Source organism: Sceloporus occidentalis, unplaced genomic scaffold (assembly GCF_023333645.1).
Source record: "Sceloporus occidentalis isolate IW3139 unplaced genomic scaffold, rSceOcc1.0.p SCAF_3, whole genome shotgun sequence".
Taxonomy (NCBI): domain Eukaryota; kingdom Metazoa; phylum Chordata; class Lepidosauria; order Squamata; family Phrynosomatidae; genus Sceloporus; species Sceloporus occidentalis.
In genome coordinates, this window is record NW_028316983.1 from 176,343,612 (window position 1) to 176,359,848 (window position 16,237).

Here is a 16,237-nt window from a genome sequence, read left to right on the forward strand (position 1 = left end):
CTCATCTTGTTTTTTCCCCTCTAAAAATGATCTTCCTACACAAGGATGTAGAGAAAACTATTGCCACCACTGGGGATTTTAAAATAATCCCCTCCTCATCCATCTACATATAATCCCACTACATATTTGCGGCCACTTTAGAGCAAGAAAGGGGAATTGTGCTTGCTACATGCTGATGTCAATATGTAGTTTAATTATGACTCATTTCTAAAGTATTTCCCATCATATTAATTAACCCTGTGGGAAATTCCACTGGATCTACTGAAACAAAGTGTAACACATTTGATATTGGTGTTGCTGTTATTTGCTGTTAGATCAACTTCAATTTATGGCAAACCTCTAAACAAAAACTCTTCAAGAGCCATGCTCATCAGTTGCCCTGTTCAGGTCTTGTAAACTCAGGGCATTGGCTTCCTTGATTGAATAAATGCACATTTATAATATTGGTATTATATTGGTATAATAACAGGTAAGCAAACCTATTCCTAGTAGACTTTAGCTTCTGCTACACACATGAAAGACAGAAGACAACATACAGGATTAAGAATCCACAGCTTTATTTAGTATGCTAGAATCTGCAATGAACAACAACTTATTAGCCCACTGGGGTGGACTTCCTGCAAATCTGGGGAATGGTCTGGGAGGACCTGCTGTGGATTGGTGGTTTCATGTTGGCTCCTAGTGCTAAATCAAATCAATCCATATCTTTCTGCTTACCTCAAAGGTATGTTGTGGAACAACTGAACATGTCTGCTGAAAAGCTTTAGCTGTGATAAAGTCATTATCCACTCCAGCTGCTGTGAACCTAAGCTGACTGTAACTGTTACGATCAGTTTAGGTCCATGGTCCACGATTAAGATCACTCAGGTATTCATAAGGAAAATCTGTTTTGTTTTGCTTTTCAGACTCCCTGCTTTCAATGTGCCTATCAGTTGTAACCATAATGCAGGGATGATGAACTGGTGGTCTCCAGATTTTGATAACATAATTTTTCATCCAATGGCCATTTTGATTGGGGCTGATGGAAACTGGAGTCCAGAAACATCTAGAGGGCCACAGGTTCACCAACCTTGCTATGGTGAGTCAAATTATTTCTCCCAATAAGGAATAGGAAAGGGTAAAGTGTTTCCCCATTGTAATTGGACTACTCACTCATATGGGTGACCGGCTAATCCTTTACTGTTAGGTCTTAGTCGGTGCTACTCCACTAAGAGAGAGGAGGACGAGGAGGAGATGGTGACACTCCCTTATTAGATCAGACACCCATATTGGTTTAAATTGTTGTTGAATGGGCAATGGGTTATACTTTTTTTCTCTATGAAGAATGAATGGGACATGCTCTCCCTTGTACATAGTCCATAGCTAAACTAACACCCTTTTTGGTAAAATAAAATAGCCCACTGTGCTTTTAGTATTGTCTAACATCATGATTTGTGGTTTAATGTCAGTACATTAGGCTATCCCATTTTTAACTATCACTTAAAATTCTAGAATAAGTATATAAACTGTGAAGTGCATCTTCAAGTACTATAACATTAAAATGTTTTATATCTGTTTACTTCTGGATAATTTACATTTTAGGTGTTCTAATACCATAAAAATATTTTATACTTTTACTCGTAGATTCCAATATGAATTTGCGAGGTTACAAAAATAAGCGATTTATAGCTGTTTCACATTTAGCTGGCACTTTATCAACATTTGTTAGGGATTAATAAATTAGTTTTTACTGATTTGTTTTACTTTCCGGTGAGTTCAGTCATAAGGCCATTCCATCCTGTTTCCACTTGTGTTTGTGGCAGAAATACAATCTTTAAATAGATATTTAAATATATTTCTATTGAAAATATAATTATTTTTTTTTAAATCTTAAATGCATTTTAAGGGAGATAGAAACTATGTCTGAATATTTGAGCAATGGAAGAACTTCTGATCTGGAGATTAATCCAAGGACTCATGGATTGGATTAGTTCAGTTCTTTAATCCTATATAAGATCACATTGCTTCTGGAAACTGTTTCTACCACTGCTGTCAAGATGTAGGTTTTCAGCGACAGAATGGATAGGAAGTAGATCAATATAATAATGCAATATTATAGACTATCTATAGCTTAGCACTTGGGTGCACCAGCAGAAAGTTTCTAAAAAGCTTCAGGTGGTGGCTGCATGGGGCAGAATACTCCAGAAGCAGTTGGACGACTATTGAAGCGTGCATCCTCCTGTGCCACCTGGCACTGCCACTGCTAGGGAAAATTTCTCACTCTGAAGACAGAACAAGGTGCCCAGTGCTGTTTATATGATGGGACACCTTGTTCTGACCTCTAGTGGGTGAGTCTCACCAGCAGTGGTGGTGCCAAATAGCACAGTGAGATGCATTCTAAACAGCTGCCAGCATCACAACAGAGGGGTCCAGATCTCTGGAAGCTCTGGAGCAAAGTCTTAGCTTAAAAAAAATTTTTTTTAAGGGATTTACATCTTGGTTTCAGTGCTGAACTGGCCTGATGTCATCTGGACAGTTCACAGCAGAACTGGGGATTGGGCTGGGCATCATCCCAACTCATCACCATGGGAAGAATGTTGTATTTGGCCCCTGCAGACAGGGTACATGTTGAGAGTAAGTTTTCAGTGTCAGATTTATCATGATTCCAGGAAACAATTTTTCCCAACCAATATATGGTAGAGGAAAGAGGGCAAAAATGTGAGGGGCTTTGCAAGAATATAAGCTGAGCATTTGATGGTTTTCTGACTTACCCCATTAATCTTCTTGTCAGAGCAAACCTTCAATGTCTGATGAAAAAGAATTCATCAAAAGTGATTCACTATAAAGAGATTATGATCTGACTTTTACTGAAGTTATATGTTATTCACAGTTTGCAGCAATTTTTTTCTCTTAATGTATGCAGCCAGAGCTTTCTATTGTGCTCAAATTAAAATGTGTCTGTGGGGAGGGGGGCGGGGGGATAGTTCAATTCAGCTTGCCTTGCTTTTTCATTACTATGATGAGAATACAAGCCTTAAAGGTGACAAGACAATCATTTAAACCATAATGCGATCAGGGGCTATAAATTATATATGCCACATCTATAGTGAAGTTTTATTGCTTTTGTTGCTAATGGCACTGGCATATTGCAGTGGCATACCAAAACTCAAGCATTACCAGCATTCAGCTCCAGCAGTTGTCATTTGTTTTAGTCAAAATGACATGAACTGATGATTTGAAAGAGAGGCTTTCACAGGGATTTTCAGACAGAAGACTGAAAACATAATATGCAGTTATCCTGTCCTTTCTGTTGCACTATTATTATTATTTTTATAAGATAGCACTTGTAATGCAAAATATACAAATGTGGGTTTACAAAACAGTTGGGTGTCATCTTGCTCCCTTTGAAGTAAGAGAAAGACAAGCCAAAGTCTTTGTGGGAATAAGCAAACAAGCAGCAGTTCTGTAAAGGAAAGGAGGCAGCACAGTTACATACCATTGCCTGGAGGGAGTACTTTCTGCTGGAAATGCAACTGGAAAATTAGAAGACATGTTTATTAATGTATACTTTGCAACTTAGCCAATGTGTTGGGAAAGGTCTCTTTAACACATTTCTCCCTTCTAATACCCACTTGATCATTCCCTCTGGGTATGCAAGCCTTTCACATACAACTATGGTAGAGGCTAGGGGAGAATTTTCTTTTTGAAACTGCAAGAAGCAGTAGAGATATAGACAGGTAGCACTGAGAATTGTACAGTTATTTTTAATGGACATTTTTAAAAACCATTTTTTCATTGATATGACATAACTACTTACTTTTAAAAAAACAGTTTTGTCACAAGTTAAAATATTAAAAAAAATTATTGGAACACAAGCTACAGTTGTCTTTAAAATGTCATAAAACTGTTGGCCTGCTTACTGCAATACACCAACATGGCTATACCAATGATCATTGAAATAAATCATATTAAAAAAGATCACACCCAGGAACCTTGGAGATGTTTTAAACTGGGGAGAGCACAATGTTGGCAGGGAGGTCATCATTAAAATTACCTATTCATTTTTTAAAATTACCTACTCACAGATACATTTTTTAAAGCAAAATAATTAAAACAAAGAAAGTACTGCATTAAAATAACAATCACCACCAGCTGAAGTAAGAATAAATGCAGCTACCATAAAAGCAGTGACAAAATAATAAATAAAATATTTGCAAAACTAGTTATTAAAAATTCAGCCAATTTATCAATACAAAGGTACCTATAGGGTAAATACAAAGGTACTTATAGGGTTTCTATAAGGTCTCCTATTACATACCTCCCTCCACTACTTTATTTTAAATGGAAAGTCTGTGCACTTATGTTAATAAACAGGACTGCACACATCATACATTCAAAAGAAAATGCAAAACCATGTATAATCCTTTCTTATTTCTCAGAGGGCTCAACTAAAATAACAGTCTTAATAATTTGTGTGTGAATGTATGCCTGATCATTTAATACATTTATGATTGCTAATTCCTTAAGGGGCTCAGCCACATAGAAGTCCAGTTGGTCCAAAATGTCTGATCATTTTGGGATGGAGGCTTAGCCCTCCCTCCTCCCGTTAGACTTGAGAAGGTTTGAGCCCCTTCTACGCCCTTTCCATGTTCTAAGGTCCACAGCTGTTTCAGAGCAGTTGATTAATGGTAGAATCTTGCCATGATTTACCTAATGTTAAATTTGGCCTTCAAGTGAAGAAAAAATGTAGTTAGCAGGTAGATTAAGTGAGGTATGGAGAGTTCATATTTATGTTTGTTTCTGGAAACTCCACAGGAATAGTAGACTCTCTTATGGTAAGAGATTATTGCCATTGTGCATGAAAACTCCTCCATATAATTTTTGTATGTTGTAAATGTTTGAAGAGTCAAGAGATTTGTATAAGGTATGCTTCCCTGTTATTGGTGGAATGCCAGTAATTCTTGCAGAGAATATTAGTGCACAACTAGAAATGTCCCTTTAAAAGTGAAAGAATGGACTCTAAGAGTATGTTTCATGTATAACTCTGGAGATAATGTGGAAGAAGAAGCAGAGCTTCAACAAGATCAACACTTTATTACCACACATTTTGTGAAGAAACTATTTTGAGGGAATCACAGTACAAGGAATTTATACAGGGCTATGAGGAGTACTCACCTGTTATAAGGAGAGTGAAATGGTCTTAGTGGCACTCAGGTCTTTCTTAGAAGCACTGTACATATGTGGAATTTAGTGACCTCTCACTGATCCCACTATGTTTATGGGCAGAATGTCACTTCTTCTTTCATACAAGAGGTACAAGTCATGGGCAAAGGTCCCATTCCTTTTTCTGCTCCTAATTAGTTTCATCAGCACTTGCCCTTCATTAGTACAGTATGGGTTAGATGCTTGTTGGTTTAAGAGTCAGCATTGTGATTTGAGCATTGTGTATGACTCTGGGAACCCACTGGGTAACCTTAGGCAAGCCACATACTCTCATCCACAGAAAACCCTGTTATATGGTTGCCTTAAGGTTGCCATTAGTTGGGACCCCCCATGATGGTTTGCTTTAGGGTCACCACAAATAAGAAATGACTTGAAGGCACACAACAAAATGTATTGGTTTGAGAGGCTTACATGTGTTTTTCAAAAACTCCATGCCTATATGAATGTAATGTAAACTGAATGTAATTATATTCTTGATGTACACCGCTTTGATCATTGGAAAAGCGGCATATAAATAAAGTATTATTATTATTATTATTATTGTTGTTGTTGTTGTTGTTATTATATTGGCCATTGGGTGGAAGGCATCCTCACCACTACCTACATCATATTGTAGGATGGGTTTTCTTATGATAGTGTTGGTGCTGTTCATTCATACAGTCTGTGGACTTGCCATCTGTGGATTAGAGCATCTGTGGATGACAAGCCCATGGGGGGGGGGGGCAGCAGAGGAGGAGGAGGCAGGGAAGATGAGGAAGAGGGAGGAGGAGGGAGGTGACAGCAGATGCAGCAGAGCAAAGAGGAGGAAGAGGGAGGCAGTGGTGGCAGGACAAAAAAGAGGAAGAAAACGCAGAGGAGGAGGAGAAGGAGAAGTAAGAGGAAGAGGGTAAAGGAGGCAGGAGGAGGAAGCTAGAGCTGGGAGAAGGAAGAAGCCATGGAGGAGGAAAAGGTCGGAGGAGGTGGGAGGAAGCTGCAGAGGAGGAAGAAGGAATGAGAGGGAGCGGCAGTGGTGGCAGCCCCTTGCCACCTGCTGCCTCAGGTGAAAGCAGGGAGGAAGGGAGGATGCATGAGGTCAACTTCCATTATGCCCAATGGTGTTGTGACCACATGGCCATACCATCATTGAGGATAATGGGACCTGAGCATCCATGGATTTTGGTATCCATGGGATGTGTGTGTGTGTGGAACAGATGCCCCAAGGATACTGAGGGGCCACAGTAATTGTAATGTGCAATTTATGTGTGCAGGTCCTGACTTTTGTTTTGGTACACTGAGACATCTTCTTAGATGAAGGAAGTTTTCTTTACATCTGCTTTCCTACAGTTATTTGCCTATAGGAAGTTCATAAAGAACATTGTGGAAGGCACCTGAGATTTCTTATATAAAGCCACGGTTCTGATATGGAGATAATACAGGTAGAATCTCTTGATGACTGAAATGTATGAGCTGGGATAATATACTGTTAGAAATGTGGTTAGTTTTTGCCCTGGTGACAGAGTAGCTTACCCAGTTGACTAAGAAGGAGGGTTTCTTTCCTTGCTTCACCCAGGTAGGGTCCTGCACTGAGAAATGGGTGGTGGGTAAGGAAAGCATATTCAAAACTATCCCCTTCTCCCCTGAACAGTTTTGGAAAATATGTTTTTGAAGTGTTAAATAACACTGGGGTGAAGCAGATCGGCCTGAAGGTGTGACTGGAGGCTACTCCATTCCCAGTCGAGCTGGGACTACAGCAACTGGAGAGCCTGCTCCTGAAGCGGAATGCAGCCATGGTCCCAAACAGGTTGCTGGCAGGAGTGGATTAAATCCATTCCTTTTGCCAGCAGCTTCGGGCTACCTTAGGTGGCCTTGGAGCAGCTTCTGGACAGTTCAGTGGCATGCACTGTCTAAATGCTACACCTCTGAAGTGGCTGGAGGCTGCTTTATTTGGCCAATCTGCTTTGGGCCACCGATGAGACGTCTAATGAGAATATTTCCAGTTGTGGTTGTTTTGCAGAAGACACAATATTTTCTGAACAGGAAACAGCTTTTTGTTTTGAAAGAAATAACATTTCTATTATTTTCTGCATAGAAAATGCTCTAATTGGAGACTTAGGGCCGAAATCGATAGCTAGAAGGGCTTCCCTAATCTGCCTTGAAGCCATCCAAAAAAGGCAGCTTAATGATACTCCAGTGGTGTGCAGTGTGTAAAGTTTAAATGCTGCCCTTCTGGGTGTCATGAAGCTGTTCCACGTAAAGGTCAGGTGGCCTCTGGGCAGTTTCAGGACATGCGGCAAACACCGCACTCTGTAGCCACTGAGACGGCAATGCCAAAGGCAGTCTGTTTTGGCCTATAGTAGATTACCACACTCTTTACTGCTCTGGCTGCCTCCTGTTGCATTGTGAGGTTTGTAGTTTAGTGAGGCCTAAGAGCTCTCTGGCTGAGAATTCTAAATGACCCCCCCTTAAACTGCAAATCACAGAATCAACACTGCCAATTTCTGAGGAATTCCTCGGAATCTGGGGAATTAATTTCTTTACGGGAATTTTGACTGAATATTCTGGTAAATATTGGGGGAATTCTGGGGATTTGGGATTTTGGTAAAACATTCTGGGGAATCTCTTCAAGGCTTGTTGACAACACTGCACAGAATACAACAGGAGGTACAGAACAGTAAAAGTGGAATAGCAGTACAATAAGAGTGTAGTGTGATAATGTCCTTATTCTGTTAAAAAATTCACACATGAATGATTTGTATAGAAAACACCTTTTTTCTGACTGGAAATAATATTTCTGCATAGAAATATTACTTTCTGTACAGAAAATGCTGCCTTATGCACAGACAGCCCAGTGCAAGTTTCGCACAAAATGTCACAAATTGTAAATAGGCATGAAAACAATGGTTTTCAAAGACTTTTCAAAAACCTCCTCAAAGCAGGAAGCAAATAGCCAAAATTGTCAGAATTCCTTCAAGAATAAACTTAATGGGAGTTAATTTTTAAGACTTGTTTTTATTTAACTCCCTAGTGGAAGTTAATTTTTAAGACTTATTTATGTTTGCATTTAGTTCAATAGGCAGTTTATATTTGCAGCCCCCTTTTTAATTAATTTCAACCCAATAACTGCCTCTCATCTTTTATTTTATTGGAAACATTTTTTCATAACTGGAGGTATGTTGGTAAATTGTAATAACTGCCAGGGAATGGCATTTCATGAAGCTTGGTTAGCAAAGATCAATAATAGGACATGTTTTTCCAGATAAGAACCAGCGAACTGAGGTTCCATTTTTGCTAGCTCCAGTTTCTCACAACTCCTACACCCTTCAGCTTTATTCCTCCTCTTGAGACCATTTGCAGCAATGAATAATGAAGCAGAATCTCTTACAGGTTGCACCGGAGGAATAGTGAATACTGTTAATCAGCAAATTTATTCAGCAAGCCTCATTGGGGGAAGCAGGTAATGAATTAGCACATTGCTAGTTAATTCTGACTAATTTATTTCCAAGCTCAGGCCAGCCATTTCAGGCTATTTCTGTTCAGATGTATTTCAATAAATAACTGTGAGAGGGAGACCACCCTTTATCTGTAATATAGACAAGTTTCTCAATATTTATTATTACATGCATATTGAAACATAACTGATTTCTACAAACCTTCCCTTTGTGTTTTGGACCTAAAAGTTAAAAATAATTCATGCCTTGAATTTCAATATTTGTCCAACATCTCTGTATTAAGTCCCATAAGTTCAGAATATAAGAGACACACCTGTCTATTCACTCTCAACCAGTCAGGGCTATCTCTCCACTGTGGGCAAGAAGATCTGTGTTATGAGCAGTCTGCTGTATCTATTATTGGAAATGATGTAACAGCAAAATATAATGGCCTTGCATTTGCAAACATAACCCAAAGGAAATAAGTCACCTTAAAAAAAGTGCAATAATCATGGAGTCAAGTTTTAGGTCAACTTCCACCTGAATATTTGTGAATATCAAATATGTTAAAAGAAAATGATGTGACATATGACACTGAATTAAGTAGGTTTGCCTTAAAATTTCTTTCCTGTCCCTAGTTCAGATGCCCTTGCTATCATTCAACTATCTTTTTGGCACAGGGAAAAGAAATATAAATATTTTAAAAGAATATATAAAAGAAATATAGCAAAAATACTATAAAATTAATATTATAAATACAGTAAGAAGTAATAGTACTAATAATTACCTTAAGTGGTACAAAATTGCCAATGTTGTATTTTTATGCATGTATACATGAAAGTAAGTTTCACTGAATTAGTGGGAGTATTCCCAGTTGTTTGTTTGTTTGTTTGTTTGTTTATTTATTTATTTATTTATTTTTATCCTGCCTTTCTCCCAAAATGGGACCCAAGGCGGCGAACATATATAAACATAAGTTAAAATTGTACAATTAAAATCATAAATCACAGGACTGTGATGTATACACCTTTCCTCCTAGTGTACTGCTTAAATTAAATTTGACAGATTTTCAATGCAATAGTATAATTTTTGCAATATTATAACAATGTTCTGAAGTGGAAATATTCATGCACTCCTTATCAATAATGAAAAGTCTTTTTTATATTATTGGTAACTGCCATGTGAGGTATGGTTGGCTGGATGCTCCTATCAGAAAAAGGAAGAATTAAAATTTTCCCTCCCAAGTTTCTCTAGCTTCAGTCTTGACTAAATCCTCACACTTTAAAAAAATTCTCTAAGAACACTTCTGGACCTTGTTGGGTTGTTTTGTATGGAGCCAGCACTTTTTAGCAGGAAAGCACTGAGGATTAATTGAGCAGCAACCTTTGTTGGAAGATATCATTGTGTTGCAGAACAAAAAAGTCTAGGGGAAAAAAAGGAGCAATGATCATAAAATAGCAATAGTTTTATTGGAAACAAACTGGAAGAGTTGGATAAAAAAATGAAAGGAATAGGTAAATATATATTCAATCCTGCAAACAGATAAAAATGCTGTGGTCTGTGTGCAAAGCCCAAAGATAAAATCAAAAGCTTCTGAGGCAAATGAGTAAAAGAGCCGGTGTAGCCAATATGTACTAGGCTTAAGAACTATAAATCCCAACGAATAAATCAAATATTGGAGATGTCATACATATAAAATAGAAATAAAATACAACTGAGGTTTTCAACACCTCCAAGGACACAAATAGGAGGGATAACATAGAAAGCCCATTTTAAGTGGTAAATTGATAAAATAGGACCAAACACGTTTCGACAAAGAGTCTTCGTCAGTGGTCGGAATAGGCTAGAAAGACAAATAATAATAACAGTAATCTATCTATCTATCTATCTATCTATCTATCTATCTATCTATCTATCTATCTATCTATCTATCTATCTATCTATCTATTGAAGACCATATTGTATTTGTATTTTATATGTATGACATCTCCAATATTTGATTTATTCATTGGGATTTATAGTTCTTCTGTTCTGCATAGCTAAGAACCATCCATCTCTCTTTGCCCCCAGTTTCTGAGATGAATCAGTTTACCAGCAAGGCATTCTTTGTTATTGGCTAAGCATAATGTAAGGTATATTATGCTAAAATAAATTTTTGAATCAAATACACAAAATGAAAGTGAGCTTAATGCTCAATATTTGTGCTTCTAGAGCCCTATCCAAGGTCTACAATTTTTAACCTTTGCAAAGGTTTTTGTTGTTGTTGTTGTTGTTGTTGTTGTTACTGCTAATGGAAATCAAGCAATCGCTGTAGATAGCATGGATTTGTTACAGATGTTTTAAATGAACAAATGATAAACGTGTCTAGGATTAGTCTCTAAAGCAAGGCCTTTATTACAAAACAGTTCAGAAGAATGAATATATATGGACTGTGCTCTCTTTCTCTTCCTCTCCATCTCTCTCTCTGTGTATTAGATTCTGAAATAATAGTACTAGAATTGTCTAGTCAATCACACTTGATTAATAATGTGTGAAATGCAGAATAAATACTGCTGCATCTATTGTAATGCTTTTCAGGCTAAGGAGCTTGTGGATTAAAGCAAAGTGTTCCATTTTTGCAAAGCAAGACAAGTAAGAGTTTGATCAGCTTATGTTCCTTTCCCAAAGCTAGCTAGATTGTTCAGGAGTAGGATTCCCTTAACGCCAGTTTGTTTGCTACATAATCCTCTCTGTCATGCTTACTAGTGTATCTCCAGCAGCCATGGGGTAAAAGCTTAAGTCTAGTGACTTGAAGCTAACGTTGCAAGGTACGAGCTTAGGACAGTAAAACAAACCACATTTATTTTTGGTTTTTTACACCTCTTCTTTACCTGACTTAACCTCCCTCCCCTACTCCCAAAAAACAGGTTGAAGCATGCTGTCATTACAGGGTGATGTTAACCAAACATAAGTGAAACTTTTAGATTAATTTATTGGAGGAAATCATCTGTATACCTGTGGTAATGAAACTTTTAAACATTCTTCTGATAATTTATGTTGTTATTGTTGTTGTGTGCCTTCAAGTCATTTCCAGCTTATAAAAACCCTATGGTGAAAATCTTTACCTATCAGCGCAAGAAGAACAAAAGTGGACCAGGCTAGCTTGCCATAGGAGGGAAGCAGTTACTGAGGAGGCTCTCTCCTTTATCCTTCCCAAATGTGCCTGTGACAATAATAGTAATAAGTTATTATTTTATAAAAACACACACACAATGTACAGTTGGCCCTTGTTATCCCCTAGGGTTTGGTTCAAGCACTCCAGTGGCTACTAATTTCTATTGATGCTCAAGTCTCATTATATACAATGGTGTGGTAAAGTGATGTCTCTTATTACAAATGGCAAAATCAAGGTTTGCTTTTTGAAATATATGAATGTTTGAATCTATGGCTGCAGGAATCATGGATATGGCAGGATGACGGTAGTTGTGATCTTCTGAGGAAAATATCCCAAATTCCCAATCAAATGAAATAAAGAAAATAAAGTGAAAGTGTTTGGTTTTGAAGAGCTTTGGTCTAATATATATATATGCCGCCTTCCTCCCACAGAGTCAAAATCATCAGAATTAAATTTCAAAACAATTAAAATCACTATATAAAATACATAAAATCATTAAAAAGCCTGCTTAAACAAAAAGGTATTTGTCTTCTAGTGATAGAAAAGCAGGGAGGGGGGCACCCTAGCTTCTCATGGAAGGGAACTCCAGAGGATGGGAGCAGCCACTGAGAAGGCTTTCTCCGATGTCCTCACCAAGTGAGCCTGTGATGGTGGTGAGACCGAGAGAGAGAGAGCCTTCTCTTGAGAATCTTAAGACTTTGGCAGGTTCATGTTGAGATACAGTCTTTCAGATAGTCTAGACCTAACTGTATAGGGCTTTATAGGAGATGGCCAGCACTTTAAATTGTGCCTGGAAACAAACCAGTGGAGTTGTTTTAACATGGGTGTTATATGAACCCTGTAACTGGCCCCAGTCAGCATTCTGGCCACAATATTTTGGACCCACTGAAGTTTCTGAACAGTTTCTAAACTGTTCCAAACTGCATGTAATCCAGGCAAGTCTTTTGATTTAGTACCACTACCTTCACAGGTGCATTTGGTAAGGACTCTGCAGAGAGCCTTCGCTGTGGTTGCATCCAAGGCTGTGTAACTCCCTTCCATAGGAGGTCTGGTTGGCCCTCTCCCTGCTCTCTTTTGCCAGCAGATTGATGTTTTTATCTAGGCAGACCTCTGAATTTTAACTATGGAGTTGTTGTTGTTATTGTGTATGTGTATTATGTATTGAAATTATTTTTATAGATGTTTTGTTTTTAGTTGTCTTTAATCATGTTTTAATAATATCGATATTTAATTTCTTTTTAACATTTGTAATTAATGTTTCAGCTGGACCATTTTAAAAAGTGTTGTAAGCTGCCTTGAAACCAATTGAGAGAAAAGCGGGATATAAATAAATAAATAAATAAATAAATAAATAAATAAATAAATAAAATGTGCCACCATAGCCATATTTGATGTCTCAAGGAGCAGATGCAGCTGACACACTAGTTTTTACTGTGCAAACCCACCTCTGGCCACTGCTGAAACTTGGGCATCCAGGCTCAGAGTTGAAACAAGGAGAATCCAAGCTGTGAGCCTGAGATTCCAGGGGAACTATAACCCATTCAGCATAGATGGAGTCCCTCAAAGCCCATGAGGTTATTGAGTCTCTCTTTTGGGAAAAAAAGTGACATAATGGTAGAGCACATTCTTTATGTCTAAAAAGAGCCTCTTCCAGTCAGTGCCAACCCAATGTGGGAAGTAGATAGATCAGGATCTGTTGGTAAATATCAAGTTGGTTGGCAGTAGTTTGGCAGATGTTTCTGATTTCCTGTTGTTTGACAAAAACAAAAGCTTCAACTAATGAAGACTGCTTGAGAGGAATCAGGAGCGGGTTTGGAGGTGTAAGGTCTTTGTGCCGATTCCTTGCACCAAAAAACAAATACTTTGGCTGAGCAAGTGCCAGTAAGAATCATATTCCTTTATTTAGCATGTATTCACCTCCATTTTTTCTCTTGAGTCTGGGGTGGGTGGCTGGGTAGAATTTGGAGTTCCAAAAAAGAAATAAGGAAAAGGGGGGAAAAAAAAGAATGAAGTAAGTCTTGTCAACCTGAAGTATGCTCAGACTTGGTGTAGGTATTACTAAAGTAGAAGGATCAAAGATCTGAATAAAACAGTTTTTTAATGTTTTGTGTAATCTGTTGACACACATTTCAGTTTTCCAGCTTTTATACAGACATCACAGACCCATCACACTTGATTTAATTGTAACTGTCAAAGAATAAATCATTTTTGTTAAATGGTTATCACAAATCAGCTGTTAGGCTGAAGAATAGAGACTTCATATGTTCTGAATGCAATATTCATAAACAGATGCAATCTGAAAAGCTTGCTTCAGCACAAATGAACTTGTGAAAAAAAGTCATTTTCCTTTGTCTTGTTGCTCATAACATAAAGAAATCAGCTAGAAACTTCCAGGTTTCTGCACAAAGCTTAGGCAAGGGAGACAAAGCTATGATTTCTGCATAGGAATGGGGGATCTTGGATGAGGTGAAATGGATGGCAATCAGAGAACAAGGAGGCTTGGAAGGGTGGCATTAGGTTGGTGGTGCCCCATTTATGGAATCTTCTCCCTCAAGAATTTTGCTATCTTTTGATACTAAGGCTTAGCAAAGGTTTTTTTTTTTATTCTCAAAGCTTTAAAATTTTAAAATTCAAATTGTTTCAAACTTCCTCATTTGAACTGTTAGCCCTCCTTCTTGCATTATGTTTGGGTCTTTACTTGCTTTGCTTTAATTCAAGTTATTCAACTTTGTGATGTAATTAAAGTCTATATCGGCACTAAAGAAATAAAAAAATCAATAAAAGTAAAATAACATTGATATTTCACTGTTAAATTATAGTAAAGTGAACAAACATGGTGTTGGCTTTACTATGTATGTATGTGGGTAGTAAACAGGAAATGAAAATCAGTGCCGTATTTGAAAATGATTCCTGCATTTTCACTAAGAAAAGGATTCTAAACTGCTGACAAAAGAGAAGGAGGGACAATATTCTTCTGTGTGTTCAACGGATTCAGAAAATTCAATAAGAAGCTTTTCATTTTCTAATTCTGATCTCAGTTATACAGAATACTCTCCGTGGTGATTTTCTGTTATAGTTAGTGATAAGCATGCATACATAAATATTATGTGTCTGCAGGGGAAGAATAAATATTTAAGGGGGAAATGTATCCCATTATCTTAGAGGGATTGCCATCTGGTGCTAATGATTAAAAATATTGCTCAGCTCTATTCATAACCCATGTATATTGCTGTTTGCTGTTGTCCAAGGCTATAAATATTGGCAGTGTTCTTATTAATCAGCAGCAGATTTCTAGCATTTCTAAAAGGAAAGAAGAATGTTGAAATACTTCTTGTTCCAGTATTGGTTTATGCTGTCATATTCACTGTTTTTTTGTTTTGTAGATATATTTACGATTCTTGGACTATGAAATGCAGAATTCTAATGAATGCAAAAGGAATTTTGTGGCTGTCTATGATGGAAGTAGCTCAGTGGAGGATTTAAAAGCTAAGTTTTGCAGCACTGTTGCTAATGATGTGATGCTGCGCACAGGTCTTGGAGTAATCCGCATGTGGGCAGATGAAGGCAGTCGAAGCAGCCGATTCCAGATGCTCTTCACATCTTTCCAAGAACGTAAGACTCTATTAGGATGCCAAATGATTCAAGACTCATAAAACATTTATGGTGTTTCTCTCATGTGGTGTAATAACCACCAAAACATGAAATAGTCAAGTATAACTTTTAAAAAAACAACAAAAAAACCACTGTCTCAGTCCAGTTTCCCACAGGTGTAGTATCTGCATGTGAAGCAATGACCTGATGTCATAAAAAGATCCTACATTTCCTTTCTCATCAGAGACATGTATGTGGGTCAGTGCATCTGCTTTGAATTAGGAATGTGAGGCCTAAGCATGCTATAATGGAAAATCTATTGAGTCCTTCAGCCCCTCTCTGTCAAGGAATGTCAACAGCCCTGGATTTATGTGTAAACTAAGTAAATTACAGTTTTGGGTTACAGATTGTGAAAGCCTTTAAATTCAAAATACAGCTAATACTATCACACAGAGTAATCAACCTTTTTGATAATGTCTTTAGGGTGGTATAATTTAGCATCTCAGCATGAATGAGAACTCAGTTTCCAGAATGAAGTGGGCAGTTTAGATGAAGATAAGAGAGGTGGGCATTTCCCCACAATACTCTGGTGATAAATTCAAGTGCATGAGCTTTGGGAGAAAGTGGAATAGGGTTCTCCTGTGTCTTCTGGGATTCCTCTACTTGCAGTTACTGTACTTATAGAGATCTGGCTTGAGCCTATGCTATAAGGTATGCTAAAATCAAGTATTAGAGTATAGAACTATTAGGTTGAGTTTTGAATGTGATTCTGATTATAGTGACCTGTATAATCTTGAACAAAACTTTAAACCTCTTCTTTATATTTTTCCATATTATTTACAAAATGAGGATGTTGGAAGAAGCTTGTACAAAACCTTTGTCT

At 37.6% G+C, this 16,237-nt stretch overlaps 1 protein-coding gene across 4 annotated transcripts in view; it reads left to right on the forward strand.

Moving 5' to 3' along the window:
* Positions 1–16,237, forward strand: part of NETO1 (neuropilin and tolloid like 1) — a 136,875-nt gene that overhangs the window by 95,777 nt on the left and 24,861 nt on the right. For 3 of the 4 annotated variants that reach the window (XR_016280591.1, XM_089516948.1, XM_089516949.1), the window contains exon 7: positions 15,147–15,375. The exons of the other annotated variant lie outside the window; for it this stretch is intronic. Coding sequence is in view for 2 of the 3 variants with exons in the window: in XM_089516948.1 (XP_089373074.1) it covers positions 15,147–15,375 (229 nt within the window). In the remaining variant the exon portion in view is untranslated. The remainder of the gene's footprint in view (positions 1–15,146; positions 15,376–16,237) is intronic. 4 annotated transcript variants of the gene reach the window in all.